We start from the raw sequence: 22,891 nt of genomic DNA on the forward strand, positions 1-22,891 counted from the left end.
ATGAGAAGATGCATTAATATGAATTTTTCTTGTCGTTATATTGTTTACAATCTTTTATGACTTTATCTTTACTACGATAACTAAAGTACAAGGTGCAAGATGACAGCATGTTGCTGAAGACGATGACCTCTCTGTAAATGGCAATTAGATCTTCTGAAGAGACGGAAGTAAATTAGTGTTGTAATCTGTAAATCTTGTACAATCAATGTTTAGAGACCATTGACTTTCATGTTGTTGATTGGGATTGATTTATATATACACTTAAGGGAAAAAATGTTGAGAAGTTACCCATAGCCACCAATCCATATTCTTATTTGTTATTTGCTGATAGGTTGCAGTGACAGTTTAGGCTGTAGAGACACTGAGCAATTTCCGAGTGCTTTTCTGACCATCAGTGCTTTGTGAGCATTTTTTTAAGAAAACCACTCACATTGACTTGCATTAAAACCGTAAAAATTTCTGCGAATGTGATTTTTGTTTTTTGAAAAATCATGATGGTGGCAATTTTACTGCGATTTTAACGCTATTTTCATGCAAGTCAATGGGAGCGTATTTTAAAAAACACTCAGTGCTTATGGTCAGAAAAACAGCCAGAAAGCGCCCATAGTGTGTCTACAGCCTTTATCACTGGTGCTACAGGACCCTCTCAGAATTGTTCTTCAGGGAATAGTCAATCAAATGCAAATAATTCCGAGTTGATGCAGAATTAAACAAATGTATGCAGCTTGAAAATTGACCAATTGAATAATACTACTGAGATAGGTGTGATTGGTCTGTTTTTAAGCTATAAATATTTGCATAAATCTGCATCCACCTATAATTATTTGTATCTCGGTGACCATCCCTATTCTTATTTCTTATTTTCTGTTCTACAACTGAGTTTCTTTTTTCAACTGTAACCATGCATTAAGCCCAAAACATTCGTTAATGTATCTTAAAGTCTTTCTTTTTTCTTTAGGACAAAGATTTAAAGCAATACATGGATGATTGTGGCAATATAATGAGCATACATAATGTAAAGGTACAGTGGCTGCTAAAATGTCCCAATGTGTTCTTAATCTGGACACATTATAACCAGTATTGTCATGTAGAATAGTACATAATCATGAAGATCGATATTACATTATACACACTATCTGACCACATTTTTTGTCTCTCTCTAGATATTTTTGTATCAAATTTTAAGGGGATTAGCATACTGTCACAAGAGGAAAGTTCTCCACCGGGACTTGAAGCCACAGAATCTACTCATCAATGAGAAAGGGGAACTGAAGTTAGCAGATTTTGGTATGTTGAATGATTATGGGCTTATGTATGTTTGTTTGTTTTGGTAGTAGCTCTGCCAAGCATAGTTTAATTCTTAGCACCGTTAAAAGCGTGAATGGGACCTTGCTGAGCTGCTTTTCTCCACTCACCAAATCAGGTCCCATCCGTGTCCACCATACATGCAGGGGCCAGCCTAAGGCCTTTCATCCATTTAGTAATTTTGTTTGCGTTTTTCCAGAACAAAACTTTGCATGACAATGAAAGTCAGTGGGCTCTTTCCACTAAATGCAAATTTTTGTTTGCATTCTACCATGAAAGAAATTTAAGTCTGTTGCATTTTTTTTTTTCCATGCTGCACTGGTTTTTCTTTCTTTGCCGAAAAATCACATGAAAATTTTCACACGTAAAACACAAGTGTAGTTATAACTCTGCTTTACTGTTTAACACTTAAGGCTCGTACACACGCCTGACTGCAGCCAACGACGGGTCCGTCGGCACCTCCCGCTGGGTGGGTTTTCAGCAGACAGTACAGCGTGTGTATAGTCTGTTGGCGGACTGATAAGGCTGTTTCTGAATGATCCGCCGGGCGGATCGTTCAGAAACAGCCTTATCAGTCCGCTGACAGACTGTACACGCTGTACTGTCTGCTGAAAACCCGCCTGGCGAGAGGTGCCGATGGGCCCATCATTGGCTGCAGTCAGGCGTGTGTATGAGCATTTAGTCCTCCCCCTTCAATGATGCTAATGGTGATCTCATCACATACAGTGGGCAGTGCTGAAGGAGTATGACTATGTGAGTGGGAGGGGCTGGGTTGTGCAGCACACCTGGATCAGACTCTTCCTCAGCAGTGTGAAGAGGGGGGGGGGGGGGGGGCGCACTGAAGACAGGAAATGACTGCCCAGTATATTTGCATTTTTATATCACCTTTGCCCACCTTTTTGATTCCTGCCATGTTTTTAAGCTGTCTCTTCTGTACACACCATTAACCATTAATACTTGTTTTAGTAACATACATTTTATCACTTAGGTGATAAATAAGACCAGTATGAGAAGTTTTGTGAATAGAGCTTAATGTGCCTGGATGTTTGTCCATGAAATATGGCTGCAGATGTTCTTTAACCACTTCGCATCCAGACCTTGTTTCCCCCTTATGGACCAGAGCCGTTTTGATGTTTTAGCCATGACCCTAGTTAATCAGCAATAACTTTATCCCTGCTTATGACTCTTAAATGATCTGTATACCTTTTTTTTAAGACAAACTAGGCTTTCATTGGGGGTATTTTGTACTAAGAAAATAGTTGTTTTCTATTCATTTTAATGGGAAAAAAGAGGAAAAAATTTAAAAATGCAGGATTTCTCAGATTTTATCGGTTCCAGCTTAAAAATAAAAAGTGCTTTTGTCATAAAAACCATGCCACTAGTATTATGTCCCCCAGAATAGATAGCCAGATGTGTCCCCAGTATCAGCCCCCCCCCCCAGGATAGTCAGATATGTCCCCAATATAAGCCCCCCCAGTATAGTCAGATGTGTCCCCTGCTTTTGCCACCCCCAGCATAGATCGTCAGATGCGCCCCTAAGAATAGTGCCCCTAATTATAGCCAGATGTGCCCCTGGGATCAGCATTCCCCCATTTTAGCCAGATATGCCCCCAGGATTAGCACCTGCCCCCCCCCCCCCCCAATCATAGCCAAATGTGCCCCGGTATTGGATTATTCCCCCCCCCCCCCTCCCCCCGGGTAACCAGGTGTACCTTACTATTAGACACCCCCCCAGTTAGCTAGATGTCCCCCAGTGATCTTCACATCCCCCCCCTTTTAAATACCCCCTCCACTCCCCCAGGATCGATAGCCAGATCCCCCCCCCCAATCAGGCAGCCCCCTCCGTGCTTAAATAGTTAAAAAAAAAAAAACCTCCAGCAAGCAGCCTCACTTACCTTACCTCGTTCCTACGACTATCCTGAAGCCCGAGCCTCCAATCCCCGCTCTGCAGTGCCGAATATCCGGTCTCGGCTTGATGATGTCATCAAGCCGGGGCCCGGATATTCGGCATAGCGGGGCTGACTGCAGAGCGGGGATCTGTGGATCGGGCTTCAGGATAGTCGCAGGAACAGGGTAAGGTGAGTGAGGCTGCTTGCTGGAGGATTTTTTTTAACTATTTATGCACGGAGGGGTACAGATGAAGGATCGCTGCAGTTGACTACTGCAGCGATCGTTCATGGGAGGGGGGTAGACTAATTGGCTATAAGGGAACATGTTCCCTTTCGCCAATTAGCAATGCAGCTGACAATGCCGTGGGGTGCGCTCTGAAGCGCACCCGATTGTGCACAGCAGGGCTGCAAACAAGTCAGTATATATACGTCATTGTGGCTTGGAGGGTGCCACAGCTGACGTAGATATACTGTAGCAGTGGAGGAAGTGGTTAAGGTCTAATCAAGATGCACAGTTCTAAATTGCTCAGTAGCTTGGGAATAACTCTTTGTTGGCAGTCAGCCTATTTGTATTACATTGATTTCAGCATGACTGTTGTTAATCTCAAACTACTAGGCGTTTGTAAGTCTTATGTGCGCTGGAGCTTTTATACCACGGATTAGAGCAGAGCCTTTATGTAGCTTTTTCCTTTCTTTATTTGTTTTTGCTGCAAGTCCAGTGATTACCTGAGCATCTGCAGAGACGGCGATGCTTAAGATGCTCTTTTTCATGCATGCTGTGGTCTTTTGAACGATTCAGTAAGCACTTATGTTGACTCTCTGTTTGGGCAGGCTGGGTTTTAACGTTCACCGATGCTGGAGGGTGGTTACTGTCTAAACAATGAGGAGGAAATGGACTGTGATCACAGATATTATCACAGTTGATTGACTCTGACATAGATAATTTTAAATTGCTGACAAAAAGCTGCGGTTATGTAACACTAATGACAGTTGTTGAAGATGATTTGCTGAAATGAAGCGTAGGCAATCCTCCGCTGTCCTTTGCACCCAGATTAGTAAATGAAATCAGAAAAGAGTTGAAAATCACAGGGAATGAGTAGAGCGTGCAGCACTAATGAAGTCCATCTGTCACACATGGGAGAATTTGGGGAACTGGATCATGACCGCCGCTTCTGTGTGGCTGTTTTTTGATTTTTGTTTTTTTTTATTCATCTATTGAAATGTACATTTTATTCTAGCAGTTCCAGGCTTGAGATGCAGCCCTGCACTGCTAGAGCCCTGTGCAGAGGTGTATTTTTTATGATTTATTATTGCAACAAGGCCTTACTTGTGCATTGAGAGAACCTGCATGCAACAGTTTTAGATATGGCATCTGGGTGCAATCCAAATACACATCGCTGCACTGAAGCTGCATTTTAAAACTATAGGACTTTTTCAGCTGTAGCGAAATTAAGTTATTTATGTACCAGACAAAAGGTAGGTGTGTGTGTGTGTGTGTGTGTGTGTGTGTGTGCGTGCGTGCGTGCGTGCGTGCGTGCGTGCGTGCGTGCGTGCGTGCGTGCGTTGTCTGAATTTTGCAGCTGATTGCTCTTGACCCCTGGTTGGAACAGGTATTGCTCTTTATGGGTCTCTCTTTGACCTCCTATAGAAATCAGTAGGCACAGTGGGCCAAGCTGAAGATGCCAATTCATAACAAGCTGTATTACTGAGCCATATTACTGTAAGGAATATTCACATTTTAATTTATTTTTTTTTGTTTATTTTTCCCAAAGGCTTAGCCAGAGCAAAATCTGTTCCTACGAAGACCTATTCCAATGAGGTTGTCACGTTATGGTACAGGCCACCAGATGTCCTCCTTGGATCTTCTGAATATTCAACGCAAATAGATATGTGGTAAGCTTGCAGTGTGCACGTCGTCCTCTGTTCATTTAAGTGATGAATAATTACCTCTGGTGCAGTTTTCTACGACACATCTTCATGTAGAAATGATGTGATATTTCTACCGGTCTATGTATTTGGAGTGTAATAACTTGGGTAGCATGTTTACTTTCCTCTCCTGTTCTATTGATCCTCCATGTGGAAGGGGCATTGTCTGACCCTTTGTGCGTCCCACCTATGTGGGACTAGTCGAGAGTGAAGAATCGGTTGTGAAGTCTCATTACTGATGAAAGCTGAGGAACTAATTTAGGTTTACTAGTTAAACACATTTAATTCCTAAGTCCTGTCCTCTTGATATGTTGGCCAAGCGTTGAATGTGACCATTATAGACTGAAGACACTCAGCAAGGGACCAGATATTCACACACACACACACACACACACACACACACACACACACACACACACACACACACACACACACACACACACACACACACACACACACACACACACACACACACACACACACACACACACACACACACACACACACACACACACACACACACACACACACACACACACACACACACACACACACACACACTTCAACCCCCTTTTTAAAAGAGTACAGGTTTTGGACTAATGCCCCCTTTTCCTACAGTGTGCTCAGACCCTTAAGGGAGTTAGAGCTTGGTCTGCTTAATTATACAGGCAATTTATAGAATCGCTTAAAAAAATCCATGCCCTGGAGCTGGACAGGCAGAGCCCTGACCTTCATTCCGCACAAATATTAGTGAACTAACCTTCGAGAGCTTTGTTTAAATTTTGACACAATGAATCATACTGCTAGGACAGCATATCTATGGTGAATAAGGACCCTTTCTATCCATTTTAGGAGCCCTAGGCAGGACAGCTCACTGTGTCACTAGCAACAACGGTCTCCATGCACTGGGAGAGGAGAGAGTGTTCCGGATTTTTCCCTGCTGTCTGCTTTCTCCTCAATCGCTGCCAGTCTACTGCATAGTATGCAGGCAGCAGCAAATCCACAATAACAGGGTGTAAATACATGCTGCTCAAGGCACAAGCATACTGTAGATGGCCTATGGCTAGAATTGGCCCTGACATGAATGGTGAGCCATTTAAAGCTGACCTGAACTCAGAACTCCCTCTCTGCTCTAAAAGATACACAACCACATCATAACCTTTTAAAAAAAACATTCCTTTGTTACAGCTGATACAATTCCTGTAGTAAATCTTCAGTGTGTCTACTTCCTGCTTTCATGGAAACCGACATATTGTTAGCATCCTGTATTTACAAATTATTTTTTTTCCATAACACTCCAGGACAGGTACACTTCGAGACTTGACTCCTCCCAGGAAACAGGAAACATCCATGAGCCTCTCTATATCTTTTGCTCCACAACAGGTGCCCGGCAGTATGGATGTTTCCTGTTCTGGGAACAGGTCTCTCTATATGAGTGCTACCTGTCCTGGAGAGCTTGGGGGGCTAAGGGCGGTGTAGCTAGGAAATGAGGCGATGGATTAGGAGTCCGTCTCTATCTATTTCCTACTTCTGTCTATCCGGGCCTGTGGGCAGCTGTTGGGGGCAGAGGAACCATGGCGAAGACGCAATGTGGCTGTAGCCGCCGGCTGGAGGTAGACGCGGAGAGGAGTGGCTATTGCGGAGGCTGACGCCTATACTCCTCGATCCGACCAGGAGCCAAGATGGCGGCGCGGACGTTTCCGGCGGCCGTCTGACGTCACTTCCGTGCGCCGGATTAAAGAGCCATGGCGTCCTGGCGTCCGGCGCACTCGTAATCGGCGGGGATGGAGGGCGGCTCAGCGGTGGTTGGCGCGGATGGCCTTGCGGCTAGTGCGGCTGCCGGCGCTGCGGCGGTACCTGTAGCCATGTCTACAGCGGTGCCTGCAGCGAGCCCCTCTACAGGTTCATTGGAAGGCCGGACGCAGGACAGACCTAGGAAGCCGGAGGGCATTATCCAAGTCCCAGTAGGGGTGAGACATCACACTGTGCCTATCAGATAATGTTTCTATGTGTCTCATCTTGGCTGTCACTATCGGTGTTGTATATTATGAGGAGGATTGAGCACTTGGTGGTGTTTCCTCTGGGTGAAAGCTGGTATTGTCCCTGGGTGGTCTATTTAGCATGTTCACCACAAGGTCGGGTGTGGTGGAAGTTTGTTGTTTTTATCAGTGACTATGTTACTGATGTTGGCCTACTGGTTGTGTTTTTCAGACTGGCCCTGAAGCTGGCGATAGCTCTAAGCCCAAGCCCAGTAGAAGATGCCCAGCATGTAATTTAAAGCTGTCTCCTTCATGGACTAAAACTTTCTGCCAGCAGTGCACTTTAAGAGTCCTGAACGAAGAATCTGCAGTACAGTATAAGGACCTTCTAGGAATTATGAAAAATGAAATGACTGATTCTATAAAGGCATTTAGAGAAGCTTTGGCTGACTCCTTGATACAAACACAGACGGTGGCAAATCAATCATCGGGTCCAAGTGCTTTAAATCAAATGTAATAATAGGGTCTGCTACAGTACCAGGGGCTGAGGATGCTACTAATACGGCGCCAATTAAAGGTCATGGTAAAGCTAAAGCGAAATCTAACCGTCCAGTGTTATCGGACTCAGAACCAGAGGAAGATTGGGAAGATATATCAGATGAGGATTTAGGCGAGGAATCAGATGAGGAAAAGAACGTGGAGGAGAAACCTTCTAAGTTTAAATTTCCAGCTAGTGAGACAGAGGAGTTGCTCAAGGCCATTTATGAATCATTAGGTTTGAGCGTAGATAATCCTCAGACTGTATCAACGCATGATGCGTTATATGCGGGTATGGATAATAACCACTAGTTTTCCCGGTTCATGAGTCTTCCAAAGTCACCATAAATAGTCAATGGAAAAATCCGGATAAAAAGGTATTTTTATCCAGGGGTTTTAAGAGAAGATTTCCCTTTTCTGAAGAGGACAGTAAATATTGGGATAAATGTCCAAAACTAGATTCAGCTTTTTCTCAAGTAGAAAAAGATAATGAACTGGCTTTTGAAGATTTAGGTCACCTGAAGGACCAATCTGACAAGAGGGCTGAGTTTGCCCTTAAAAAAACCTGGTCGGCGATTTGTGCAATCTTTAGACCGGTACTAGCGACAACTTGCGTGGCTAGAACATTGGATCTTTGGATGCGTCAAGTGGAGAGGCACATTAAAATAGGATCCAGCAAGGAAACTATTTTAAATTCTTTTACGGTTATGTTCTAGTCTATTTTTTACATTATTGATGCGGCTACTGAAGCCATTAGATTAACTGCTAAGGTGGCTGGTCTCTCCAACGTGGCAAGGAGACACATTTGGATTAACCACCCTGGCGTTCTGATTAAATCGCCAGGGTGGCTGCGGGAGGGTTTTTTTTAAATAAAAAAAAAACTATTTCATGCAGCCAACTAAAAGTTGGCTGCATGAAAGCCCACTAGAGGGCGCTCCGGAGGCGATCTTCCGATCGCCTCCGGCGGCAAGAGATAACACGGAAGGCCGCAATGAGCGGCCCTCCGTGTTTCGCTTCCCTCGTCGCCATGGCGCTGGGCGGAACTGTTTGTTCCGGCTATGCTGGGCTCGGGCGGCTGGGGGGACCCTCTTTCGCCGCTGCACGCGGCGGATTGCCGCGCTGCAGCGGCGATCAGGCAGCACACGCGGCTGGCAAAGTGCCGGCTGCGTGTGCTGCTTTTTATTTGGTTGAAATCGGCCCAGCAGGGCCTGAGCGGCAGCCTCTGGCGGTGTTGGACGAGCTGAGCTCGTCCAGACCGCTCAGCAGGTTAAGACCTGGGATGGTAGTTCTTTGTCAAAGAACAAAGTGTGCACCATTCCCTTTTCGGGAGATAGGTTGTTTGGTCCAGAACTGGAAAATATTCTGGAACGGACGTCGGATAGAAAAAAATCGTTTCCTAAGAAAAAACCTTTTCGCCAGGGGAAAAGTTTTTTTTCGGAAGAACAAGCAAGATCCCAAAGCAAGGTCCCAGCAGAGAAGGAGACCCTGGTCATTCAATAGAGAGCAGAATAGACCCAACGTCCTGTTCAGAAATTCTGCCCCCAATCCTAAACCCCAACAATGACGATCAACAAGATGTGGGAGGAAGATTGGGCAGGTTCTTCCCACAATGGAGAGAATTTGTTACGAGCTCGTTCATTTTAAATCTAATTCAAAATGGCTATCACATCTCTTTTCAGCAAATTCCGCCGGAAAGGTTTGTGGTAACGGGCAAATTTGACTCCAGAGGAACAGATAGTTCTACAGGAGATCTTAGCAGACATGTTAGCCAGAGGGGTAGTCTCCCTGGTCCCATCTTGGGAACAGGGGGAGAGGTTTTATTCCAGGATTTTCCTGGTGAAGAAACAATCGGGAAAATTCCGGTTGATCCTAAATCTCAAACCCTTAAACCCATACATCAAATTCCAGAAATTCAAGATGGAGTCAATCTTTTCAATAAGGAATCTACTGCTGAAAGACTGCTTCATGTTGAGCATAGATCTAAAAGATGCTTATTGGCATGTGCCAATCGAGGAGAAATCACGAACTTTTCTAAGGTTTGCAGTGAAGGGAAAAATAGGAGTTCGACATTATCAATTCAATTGCCTCCCATTTGGAATCAAATCCGCACCAAGGATTTTTACAAAAGTAGTGGCAGAAATAGTAGCATCCTTTCATGCCCAGGGAATAATAGTGATTCCGTATCTGGACGATCTTCTGATTTTGGCGGAGTCAGTACAGACCTTAGTGAATCATCGCGAGTTAGTGTTGAATCAGCTCCAGAGGGCAGGATGGATAATAAGTTGGGAAAAATCCCAGTTAGAACCAACACAATTAATCCAATTCTTAGGATTTCTGGTGGATTCCAGAGCAAAAAAGATCTATCTCCCTCAGACAAAGATAGACAAAGTGGTTCAGGAAGTAAGGGGGTTTCTGGGGAAGACCTCCATAACAGTGAGAGAGGCAATGAGATTACTAGGTTTACTAACGTCTACGGCCGCAGCAATTCAATGGGCCCTGAAACATACAAGGAGGCTGCAGTTCTGGATCTTGAGGAAATGGGCCAAAACGATGGTGTCTTTGGAGCAAGTTCTGTTAATTACGGCCAGAGTAAAACACGATCTACAATGGTGGATCGCACCAGCTCACCTGTCGCAAGGCAGACTATGGCATTATCCGGTGGAAATAGTTCTCACGACAGATGCGAGTCAGACAGGTTGGGGGTGCATTTGTCCAAAAGTTCGAGATGCAGGGTCTCTGGCCAGAGCATATCACGGATCAGTCCTCAAATTTTAGGGAGCTGTTAGCGGTCAAACTAGCAATGATAGGTTCAATGCACATCATCAAAGGACACCATATTCAACTCAGGACAGACAATTCGACTGTGGTGGCGTATATCAACCGTCAAGGGGGCACGAGATCAATGAAACTTTTACACCTGTCTAGAGATTCTGGACTTAGCGGAACAGAATCTAGCATCAATTTCAGCGGTGCATCTGAAGGGGTCTTTAAACACCAGAGCGGACTTGTTGAGTCGATCTCAGACATCCAATACAGAATGGACATTAAGGCCTTGTTTCCATCTGTCCGCTTCTATCCGCTTTTTTTCAGCACATCAATGTTACAGATTGATACATGTTGCCAAAAAGCGGACAGAAGCGGACAGAAGCGCATAGATGGAAACGAGGCCTAAGTCAAAAGGGTTTCCAACTGTTGATAAAAAAATGGGGGAATCCTGCAATAGACCTATTTGCCAACAGGGAGAACTCGAAGTGCCAAGATTTTTTCTCTCTCAATATCAGAGACAAGCCAGCAGCAGTCGATGCGCTAGCACAACCATGGAAGGACGACCTTCTGTATGCTTTCCCCCCGCTAAACCTTATGTCACTGGTGTTAAGGAAGATGAAAGAGTCCAGAGCGACTATGATACTAATAGCGCCCGACTGGCCCAGGAGATCGTGGTATCCGCTATTATTGAAAATGAGAATAGACGGACCAGTTCGTCTACCAATGGACAATCGATTGATAACTTTACAAGGGAAGGAGATACTGAATCTGGAAAGATCGAAAATGTCGGCCTGGTTACTGAGGAGCTGATACTTAAGAGCCAGGGACTGTCTGATAAAGTTATAGAAACATTAATTAAAAGTAGGAAAAGAAATACCAGAGCTATTTATTTGAAATATTGGAAAATGTTTAATTTATGGAGACAGCAATCTAGGTATGAGTCTACAGAGATTGCGACGGTTCTGGAATTTTTACAAGCCGGTATAGGCAAAGGTCTGGCCTTGAGTACAATCAAGGTTCAGATTTCGGCACTTTCGGTTTTTTGGGATAAAAAGTTGGCGGCTCATCCTTTAGTTATTAGGTTTGTGAAATCGATCGAGAGGAATAGACCGATTATAGTGAAACCCTTTCCTAAATGGGACCTTTCCCTTGTACTTAAAGCTCTGACACGTCCTCCTTTCAATTCCATGGACACTATGGATAATAGGTTGTTGACACTTAAAGCTATATTTTTAGTTTCTATTACTTCAGCAAGAAGAATCAGTGAACTGGAGGCACTTTCCTGTAAGGAACCGTTTTGCATTATACACGAAGATAGAATTATTTTGAGGACAAGTGCAGAGTTTTTGCCTAAGGTAGGTAATTTATTTTGCCGGAAGCAGGAAATAGCTTCTTTCCGTCTTTTTTTCCTAATCCGTCCAATGAAAAAGAATTGGAGTGGCAGTCGCTGGATGTGAGGAAGGTTGTTATAGCTTATCTAGATAGGGTCAGTTCCAAAAGGAAATCAGAAGCCCTTTTTGTTAATTTTACGGGTAGACTAATAGGCCAAAAAGCCTCGAAGAAGACTTAAGCCAATTGGATTAAGTTATGTATATTGGAAGCTTATAGGGTTATGGATCAACAACCTCCAGACAACCTTCGGGCACATTCCACTAGAGCAACGGCTACAACTTGGGCTTACAGGGCTGGAGCTTCGCCTCTGGAGATCTGCAAGGCGGCTACCTGGAAGAACCTGGGGACCTTCGTACGTCACTACAGGCTGGATCGCCTATCTGCTACAGAACAGGGTTTCGGAAGGAAAGTCCTGCAAGCAGTCAGCCCACCCTAAGGTTTGTGATGTTAAATTTCTTTGTTATCATCTCGAAGTGTACCTGTCCTGGAGTGTTATGGAAAAACCAGGAATTAGCAAACCTGGTAAGACTATTTTTAGTAACACTCCAGGACAGGTGGGGGTAACCCACCCTCTTATTCTCTGATACCTATATCAGTAACTGTATAAGTTTAAGCCTATGTTACAAAAGTATTATGATAGCAGGATGCATGGTGGTTAGACCTGTTTTGTTTCTTGGATACATACTGCCGGGCACCTGTTGTGGAGCAAAAGATATAGAGAGGCTCATGGATGTTTCCTGGGAGGAGTCAAGTCTCGAAGTGTACCTGTCCTGGAGTGTTACTAAAAAATAGTCTTACCAGGTTTGCTAATTCCTGGTTTCTGCCATGGCAGAGGAGATTCCTGAGCTGACACAGCTGAGAGATCAAGTAACAGTGGTGATTAGTCACAGATGAGGGGGAATTGAGCTAAACTCTCTACATACACGGTATGTTTTCTTCCTGTCCTGCCCAAAACTTTGTACATGGGCAGTGTTCTCCCCAGGCTCTTTTAGCCAGGTGCTCCAACCGGCTAATTGTGGTGAGCACTCAGCTGTCATTGGCTTATGTTTTCATCCTCTAATGCTGTTAGCAGAGTTGCACCAGCCCCCTCACACCCAACTACTTTTTAATTCCACCCGGCTGGAAAAAACACTACATGCGCATCTATCTTGGTATATTTGTGGCTGACCTAACAAAGCAAATTACAGTTGCTACTCCACAGCATTTTGCTAGAAATGTACAGTAAGGACATCACACTGGCTGGCATTTACACATTAATAACAAACGCAGTGTACTCTCTATAATGGGTAACCGAGTTACTAAACTAACCTGTTCTTGGCCAATGCAGAAACGAATGTACATAATAATATACATGTGTTTTCACTGAGACATATGATATCCATGAAAAAGTAATGCCCTTTATTCTAGATTGCCACACATAGCTGAGCAATTTCTCTTATAAATGCACCTGCATGCACTAGGAGTAGAACTGAAGGTGTGCTGGAAGATGGGAACTTTTGTAGCGTTCTATTAAACTGTGCAAAGAGCAAAGTGCTGGGAAAGTGCCATTTTGTACCATCTTTCATTGTCCCTTTCGAGTAAAGAGAATACGGATTGATGGCAAGGAGGTTCTGCACTTTGATTTATATCTTTCATTTGCTAGATAATTATCTTGCCTTTCAACAGCCCTGCACCAATAACCAATAACCATTGATGTAAAATTGTATATACACCCTACATCTGCTTCTTTACATCATAAGTATGTCATATCTGTAAAAAAAATAAAATATATAGATCTTAAAGGAAACCAGAGATGAACGCTTTGGCACAAAATAAACATATCCCCGATAGATTTTACAAAATAAATAATATACCTGGTATTTTCGCTGCTCTGGTGTGCCGTTTTTTTTTGTGGTTTTTTTTTAGTAAAACTCAGTGCAAAACTCAGTTCATCAGAAAGCATATTATTTAGCTGGCTGTGTGCAAAATGAAATCACCACCACCACTCTGAATGTTCATTTGGGGATTTTATCAGGGCTGCTAACAAGCAGGCTGAGCAGTGAACGATGAAACAGACAGCAGGGGAGGTGTTAACTCTAATGTTCCCACTGATATATTTGGTAAATACATGAGGGTGCTTTATCTCAGGTAAACTTTAAAGGACACCCAAGGTGAAAATAAACTAATGAAATAAACAATTGTCTATACTCCTCCTAAAAATGATGTTTTAAGATATTCCACAGTTTTAGTTTATATTAAAAAAAAAAGTTTTTGTTTTTGCTCAATGACACATTTATTGAAGGTATGCCAGAGCTGAAATCTATAAACTATTGACCCTTTTTATCTTTTTCCTGCTCTCAGAAGCCATTTTCTGCTAGGAAAGTGTTTTATAGTTGGAATTTCTTATCAGTGAGGGTCACACTGTAGTCTGACTCAGTCCTGACCCAGACAGGAACTGCCACGTACATACCTGATATTTAACTCTTTCAGGCAGAGAAAGTAATAAAGGAACATAGCCTAGTTATTTGTGTGCTAGGTACTGTACATACCCATGTCTATCTCATCATGTCACTTGTCATCTCGGGGATCCTTCATGTCATTTTGCTGGTCCAGAACCATTTCTATGCAACTGCAGTAAAAAGCAGAGAATTCTTGTAACTGAACTCTTCACTGTCTCAGGAAGGAATTGGTTTGCCAGGAGCAAACACTCAGAGGTGACTTTAGGACGTGATCTTCTTTGTTCTAGTTATATGCATTAGTATGCATCTATCTTTATTTTATAGTAAGTGATATACTAAAGTGCTGGTGTGCTTAAAAGGTTTTATAAATTAAAATTGGGCTGTGTTCAATAATGCAATATACCTGTATTATTTATTAAGATACCGACTTGCCACTCCCAATATTGTACAGCATAAGCTGTTCTATGCGTGTTATGGAAGTAAACAAGTTGCAGTGTGTGCTGATTGAATAAAACGCTTGAACATATGTCGGCAGCTTTACAGTTGTAAATTGAGCCTTTAAGCATATCTCTGTGCTGAAAAGCTTTATAGCAGTTTGAGCTGCTAATAGTAGGCTTATTTGTGTGTGGTATACATTGGCATTAATAAGCTTGCATTTTAGAGCAGAAATGAAACAAGCCATAAAGAGTCATACAAGTTTGCTGCGCCACCTGCTGGCTTGCACTATTTACCACTCCAAAAATAAAATATTTGTAATACTTAAATATTCCTAATCCTATTTTAAGGTGGAGGGTTTTTATTTATACAAAACATAGTAAAACGCATTAAAAACATTGATTTTAAAGCTTTTAAACCTATCTGGTGATCCTGATTTCCAGAAATAATGACATTCAGTTTTATACAAGGCCTAAAAATGTCTGGACAGGAAGCATAAGCCAGTGGTGAAAATGCTTTCTGAGTAATGGGTCTAGCTGTGATGGAAAAGTCTGTATTTGTTTACCTCCTCTTCTTGTCTTTTTTGTTGTTGTTTTTTTTTTGGGTGGGGGTGGATTAATTGGAAAGTAAATTGTGTTTGCCAGTAGTCCAACTTTTTTAAGAGTTAAAGTTCCTTTAACTTATACAGTCTATGAAAGTGAATTTCCCCATAGGGGTTAATGGAAACTCAGATGATTCGCCCCACAATCCAAAAACATTTTAAGAAAAATATTTAATACAAAGGCCTCTATTCACTAAGATCATGCTGGTGATAAGGCAAGAGAAAACTTACCTCCACACATTGATCTTGCCTTATTAACCACTTGAGGACCACAGTGCTAAACTCCCCTAAAGACCAGGCTAATTTTTACTAAAATGGCCACTGTAGCTTTAAGGCCAAGCTGCAGGGCCGAACAACACAGCACAGGAGTGATCCACCCCTTCTTTTCACCCCACCAACAGAGCTCTCTTTTGGTGGGTTCTGATCCCCACCCCCCCCCACCCCCGCCACCCCCGTCGTTTATTTTTTATAAATATTTGTTTGGTGATTTTAGTTTTTTTTTTACTATCCCTTTATTTTATTCGTTTGTAAATCCCTCCCCCCCAGCCAGCCAATCCTGCGATCGGCTGTCATTGGCTTCTGCCTATGAGAGCCGATCGCTCTCTTGTCCCCCAGGGGGACAGCCGTGTCACACGGCTGTCCCCAGTGCAGCGCTGCTGCTGATCGCATCGCTGCACTATGTAAATAGACCCCGATCACGCCGGCAATAGCCGCTCGGAGACTGAAGAGGCGGAGCTCCGCCCCCAGAGAAGGAGATGCGCGCGCACCCTGCGCACGATCTCCTTCAGTTGCCGGCTCCAGGACCTGACGCCAATTGGCGTTAGGCGGTCCTGGGGCTGCCGCCGCGTCCATGCCCATTGGCGTGGGGCGGTCTTTAGGTAGTTAAGGTGTAGAGATACGTTTTCACAGTGAGAGTATTATCTAATCACTTCAGTACTTAAGGCGTGTACACACGCCAGATTCCTGCAAATGACTGTTCATCACACCTGCCCGTGGGGTGGCCGTTCTGCTGACAGTTTGCCAGTGTGTACAGTCTGTCGGCAGGCTGAGAAGGCTGGTTTTGCAGATGCACTCCGCTCGGTCTAACAGTCTCCTAGCGGCAATCGCCTGTGGGAGACTGATGGTGGAACGGAGCTCCGTCATTCATGAGATGTGCACGTGATCCTCTGCCATCTCCGCCCCTAGCACTTCACGCCAGTTGCTGTGGAGTGGTCCTGGGGCTGCCGCGCTGCTCACACCAATTGGCGTTGAGCAGTCGTAAACTGGTTAAGGATTGAAACGTTAACTTTAGAGATCTCTCCTTAACTTAACCACTTCACCACTGAGGGGGTTTTACCCCTTGAACACCAGAGCAATTTTCACCTTTCAGCGCTCCTTCCATTCATTCGTCTATAACTTTATTATTACTTATCGCAATGAAATGAACTATGGCCTCAATTCACTAAACTTCTGTCTTTAAAGGACTTACGAGGCGAATTTTAGAAAAAATGTCAGTTACCTTATTGCAATATCAGACCTCAGGGCGGACGATCAGTGCTTCCCCTGTCAGTTTCAGGCGCTCTGTTATCTAAATCCAGGATTCATTACAGGCCCCGACCCTCTGCAGGGTCGCCTGAACTGATGAGATAAGAATTGCCGCTTTAAACAGCAATGTGAGTTACACTCAGGGCCGCCACATAGCGGCTCCCTCCCCCGCTGTGAGCCGCTGCTAGGAGGGAGCCGCTGCTATAGTATGCAGCCCTGCCGGTATCATCCATTCACACGCCGCGGCCTCCCTTCCCCCACCCGCCGAGCATGCAGCACATCTACTCCCTTTTGCGGAGGAATTCTGGACATGCGGTCACTGAAGAAGAGCCGCTGGCTCATATTGAGCAGAGAGTCACTGAGGAGCCGCTGGTGAGCCGGCTCACGTACGAGGGGAGTGCGGATAACAAAGAACCGCTGGTGAATCAGTTTCACCAGCGGTTCTTTGTTATCCGCACTCCGCTCGTACGTGAGCCGCCTCACCAGCGGCTCCTCAGTGACTCTCTGCTCAATATGAGCCAGCGGCTCTTCTTCAGTGACCGCATGTCCAGAATTCCTCCGCAAAAGGGGGTAGATGTGCTGGCTGCTCGGCGGGTGGGGGAAGGGAGGCCGCGGCGTGTGAATGGATGATACCGGCAGGGCTGCCTACTATAGCAGCGGCTCCCTCCTAGCAGCGGCTCACAGCGGGGGAGGGAGCCGCTATGTGGCGGCCATGAGTGTAACTCACATTGCTGTTTAAAGCGGCAATTCTTATCTCATCAGTTCAGGCGACCCTGCAGAGGGTCGGGGCCTGTAATGAATCCTGGATTTAGATAACAGAGCGCCTGAAACTGACAGGGGAAGCACTGATCGTCTGCCCTGAGGTCTGATATTGCAATAAGGTAACTGACATTTTTTCTAAAATTCGCCTCGTAAGTAACTCTTCTAGAGTTGTTACCATGGTGATAAGGCATGTAGTATTCAGGAAACCTTTTACCTCAGGCAAGCCTAAAGTTAACTCTTCTGTCTTTAAATTAACTCTCCAATCCTTAAAATAACTCCAGAGTTAAAGACAGGCTGTTAATTAGCTGCATGTGAAATTAACTACAGAGGAAGTAAATTAACTACAGAGGAGGTAAATTAACTACAGAGGAGGTAAATTAACTACAGGAGAGGTAACTTAAGGAATGAAGAGGTAAGATAACTCACGTGTGGAGGTAAGTTTTCTCTTGCCTTATTATCTCTAGCATGATCTTAGTGAATTGAGGCCTATATCTTGTTTTTTTCGCCATCAATTAGGCTTTCTTTATGTGGGACATTATGCCAAAAATTATTTTATTCTAAATGTGTTTTAATAGGAAAATAGGAAAAAATGTGGGAAAAAATTATTATTTTTCAGTTTTTGGCCATTATAGTTTTTAAATAATGCATGCTACTGTAATTAAAACCCATGAAATGTATTTGCCCATTTGTCCCGGTTATAAAACCGTTTAAATTATGTCCCTATCACAATGTTTGGCGCCAATATTTTTTTTGCAAATAAAGGTGCATTTTTTTCAGTTTTGCATCCATCCCTAATTACAAGCCCGTAGTTTATAAAGTAACAGTGTTATACCCTCTTGACATAAATATTTAAAAAGTTCAGCCCCTAAGGTAACTATTTATGTTGGGTTTTTTTATTACAAAAAAAAAAAAAATTGGGGAGTGTGGGAGGTAATGAGTTAATTTATTGTGTAAAACTTATGTGTTTGTATATGTAAAATGCTTTAGGGTGTAGTTTTACTATTTGGCCACAGTGTGTTTGTTTACATGTGACCTGTAAGCGTCCGGAAGGACGCTTACAGGAAGCAGTACGAGGCTGGTAAGATCACAATGATCGCGCTGTTTCTAATAGAAGCAGCGGATCATTGCGGGGGCTTAGATCAACTAGATCAACGAACGGGAATGGATTTTCCCGTTCATTGATCTCCGGGCGAGCGGGCGGCAGCGTGCACGAGCGGCGGGAGCGCGCGCACGAGCGGCGGTAGCGCAGAAGATACGGATTTCTCCGTCCCTGGTTTTTTAGGGGGGAAAAAGGGACGGAGAAATTTGTACCGCGGGGGGTAAAGTGGTTAAAGACAGAAGAGTTGCATTTATGTTTGCCTGGGGTAAATTGTTTAGTGAATACTACATGCCTTATCACCATGGTGATAACACTAGAAACAGTTCAGAAACGTTATTAAAGACAGGAGATAAGCTTAGTGAATTGAGGCCATTGTATTGTATAAAGGTTAAAAAAAAATAACTAAGTAACAGAATCATTGCTATCTGTTGGCTCACCCCAACCTTTTTTTGTGTATGGCTTTAACAAAGAACTAATCCACTGACCGTTGCTTTAGCCTACTTTTGAGAATTTTCTGGCGCACAGTCCCTACATTTAGTTTAAGTACCGTACAATCCGGCAGCGTCAGAGACCTTCATTCTTTGCTTGTATATCAAGACAAGTCAGAATTTCATACAATTTTTTGTTTGTCTTGCAAAGCACTCTTAAAGCGGATCCGAGATGAAAAACCAACTATAACAAGTAACTTGTCTATATATCTTATGTACAGTTTAGATGGTTTAAACAGCAAATCTGTCTGCGTACTGCTTTAATAGAATATGATACAATGACAGCAGCCATGTTGTTTGTAAACATTACACAGAGGCAGGCTTATCTGCACCATCAGCACTCTGACTGAAAAAAACCTAATCCCCCCTCCCTCCTCCCCTCTGCCTCTGAAATCTCTGGCTAGTAATACCTCCCCCTCCTCCTGCCCAGTCTGAGCTCCCATGAGCCCTTGCTACGGCCAAGGCTCTCTTAAAACTGTGGGTCGGGCTTATTTAGTTTATAGGGAATTACAGTATTAAAACAAAAAACAAAAAAGTATTTGGCTTGAGGCATGCCCTAAAAACAATAGGAAAGGAACACAATTATGCAATGAGTAAAAGTTAATCTCGGATCCACTTTATACCAAGGTACTTGCAGTCCAAGGTTTTACTGTGTGTTTACATGGCTCTGGGATTTACAATGTAACCAAATGCATTATTATTAGCGTATTCTTTCTCTTTATTAGGGGTGTTGGGTGTATATTTTTCGAGATGGCTTCTGGAAGACCTCTTTTTCCTGGGTCCACGGTGGAAGATGAACTGCATTTAATTTTCAGGCTCCTAGGTAAGTGACACTACTACTAAAAGCTGTAATGTCTGCTAGTTGTATAGTTTTGGTTGTAGCTTGTTTTGTGAACATCAAACTGCATTATTGAGAGCTATCTCTGCACAATGTTACAGTATGTGCATTGCATAGTGGAATTTGAGGATATGGCTGGGAAATGTCTAATGATGCACTTATATTATATCTGTAGCTTAAAGGACTTACGAGGCCAAATCTCAAAATTTTGATCATTACCTGTTTCATATTAGAATCCATAGATGAGTTCCTCCGCTCCCTCTGTCCCATTCCGCCATTAAATGTATTTATTACATTGCCCCCAGGCTGCGACTCGACCCCACAGCACGGGTCGTCTCCTATGCCACAATCAAGATGGCCACCGACAAGATCTCGCTTCATAGTCTCTTTAAAGAGAACCCGAGGTCGGTTTGGAGAATGTGAAAAAAGAATGAAGACCGGCACCATCCAGTAGATATAGCTCGATAAGTTTATTGTGCAGACAGCATGACACAATCATTGTGTCATGATGTTTGCACAATAAACTTATCGAGCTATATCTACTGGATGGTGCCGGTCTTCATTCTTTATTGACAAGTTGGGTCCTGAGTGCTGCGGGACCTTGTGACCTGGCACATTGACTTTTAAAATTGGGGAGTGCTGTCTACTACAAAGTTTCAGGAATGTGATCTGCATACAGAGGCTGGATCTGCCTATACAGCCCAGCCTCTGTTGGTCTCCCAAACCCCCCTAAGGTCCCCCTGCACTCTGCAATCCCTCATAAATCGCAGCCTCGCTGTCGACACACAGGGTGTCGCAGTGAGCTGTGTTTTTCTCTATAGTGTCAGTCTGCTGCTCTCCCCACCTCTTGCAGAACTCTGGTCCCCGCCTGCCTCCCTTCCCTCCCCGCTGATTAGAGGGAAGGGAGGGGGGCAGGGGCCGGAGCTCTGCAGGAGGCGGGGGGAGCAGCCAAGACTGACACTACAGATGTAAACACAGCCGCACAGCGCAGCTGTGATCTATGTCTGATTTCAGAGTGCAGGGGTACATTAGGGGGGTTTGGGAGACCAACAGAGGCTGGGCTGTATAGGAAGATCCAGCCTCAGTATGCAGATAACCTTCTTCAAACCCACCTCGGGTTCTCTTTAAGGAGGACCTGAATCCTAGCACTTTTGTATTTTGTAGTGCTGCCACCTAGCTGTCATTGAGGTGCATTTTTTTTCTGGTAAGAAGTATATTACTTAGAGATAATTAATCATCAGCGTCTTATTGGGATATTAACAGCATTTTAGGTGGTTGCAAGCTCAACATGTTAGCAAAATTGAACAAACAAAAACATCTCTCCAAGGCCACTTTGAAATTTTACAGCACCTCAAGCAAGGCTAATACATTGGAACTCCTGTCACATTTTTGAGAAATGCGAGGGAGCAGTTATCACAGAAATTACTCAATTATTGACCTTTCCTGTTGGAAGTTGCCAGTTACCTGACTGTTACCTGAAGGTTGCCAGTTACCTGTCTATTTTGCTTCAAACATGGCTTCACTCTCTGAGTCACAGGTCTTGAGGTAGCGGCAGTGTGTTATCAGTGTGATTTCAGGAGCCAACCACCTGCTGTACAGATTAAGGAAGGGAAAGCACCTACTGTATGGACCAGTAATATGATGGTCCTCAGATCTCTGGTACTGTTATAGTGATGTCATTAATCAGGATTTTTTTTCCCCCATCAGGCACTCCAACAGAAGAAACCTGGTCAGGAATTTCTTCAAATGATGAATTCCGAAACTACAACTTTCCGAAGTACAAACCTCAGCCGGTCATTAATCATGCTCCGAGGTATTGCTCATAGATTTCTCATGTGATCAGCGTTACATTGTCACATTTTTTCTTCTTTCAAACGTTGGATTATGAACACTTCAGCTATCCTAACTTTGTCATTGACTATATATTCATCTGTTTTGAACTATACAGCTTAAACATTTTGCAGAAAGATTAAGAAACACTGTTATAAGCCATTATGTTGAGAATAGGAATCTATATTTTCTGGAATAGATAAAACCTACAATGTTTAAAGTGTACCCAAGTCGAAGCTCAGGTACAAATTGAGATACTTACCTAGAGAGAGGGAAGCCTCCGGATCCCATTGAGGCTTCCCTTTCTGCTCTGATGTCGGCGGGACTCTGGACCACTGAGAGAAGCCTCAATAGGATCCTGAGGCTTCCCTCTCTTCAGGTGAATATCTTATCTTGTACCAGAGCTTTGGCTTGGGATTGCTTTAGGTTACTTTGGTGTGAAAACCTAATCGCACCGTATTACACTATAGGTAGAAGTTATTTGCTTTCTGTTCAAGTATATTACTCATGTGTGAAATATGTGTGGTTGCAAATGATATTAAAGAGAACCTGTGAATAAAAAAAAAAATTGCCCCTATGGGATACTTACCTCAGGAGGGGGAAGACTCTGGATCCTAATGAGGCTTCCCATGTTGTCCTGTGTAACTCCGATCTAGCGCTGGCTCCTCCCGAAAATCCGCCGCTATGCACACAGGCACATTAGCGCCTGCAGCACTCAGCAATATTTACCTTTGGGATGCACCGCAGGCCTCAAGGGGGAAGATGTTAATGTGCCTGCTCTGGATCGCAAAGGTAAACATTGCCGTCTGCTGCTCCGGAGGTCCCAGCATTGGATCTGTGCTGCACAGGAAGTGGTATGCCTCATTAGGATCCAGAGGCTTCCTTCTCCTGAGATAAGTATCCCCCAGGGTCTTTTTTTTTTTTTTTTTCCCAGTTTCTCTTGAATATACTATTATGTCTTAAAGAGAAACTCCGACCAAGAATTGAACTTTATCCAAATCAGTAGCTGATACCCCCTTTTACATGAGAAATCTATTTCTTTTCACAAACAGACCATCAGGGGGTGCTGTATGGCTGATATT

General features: G+C 43.7%; 1 protein-coding gene across 6 annotated transcripts in view; it reads left to right on the plus strand.

Annotated features, from left to right (window-relative positions):
* CDK17 (cyclin dependent kinase 17) overlaps positions 1–22,891 on the plus strand; it is a 223,351-nt gene that overhangs the window by 185,675 nt on the left and 14,785 nt on the right. For all 6 annotated transcript variants that reach the window (XM_068276904.1, XM_068276903.1, XM_068276900.1 and 3 more), the window contains 5 exons: positions 959–1,021; positions 1,164–1,287; positions 4,967–5,087; positions 19,867–19,964; positions 21,687–21,792. In XM_068276904.1, coding sequence (XP_068133005.1) covers positions 959–1,021; positions 1,164–1,287; positions 4,967–5,087; positions 19,867–19,964; positions 21,687–21,792 — 512 coding nt within the window. The remainder of the gene's footprint in view (positions 1–958; positions 1,022–1,163; positions 1,288–4,966; positions 5,088–19,866; positions 19,965–21,686; positions 21,793–22,891) is intronic.

This window comes from Hyperolius riggenbachi, chromosome 3, assembly GCF_040937935.1.
Source record: "Hyperolius riggenbachi isolate aHypRig1 chromosome 3, aHypRig1.pri, whole genome shotgun sequence".
Lineage (NCBI taxonomy): Eukaryota > Metazoa > Chordata > Amphibia > Anura > Hyperoliidae > Hyperolius > Hyperolius riggenbachi.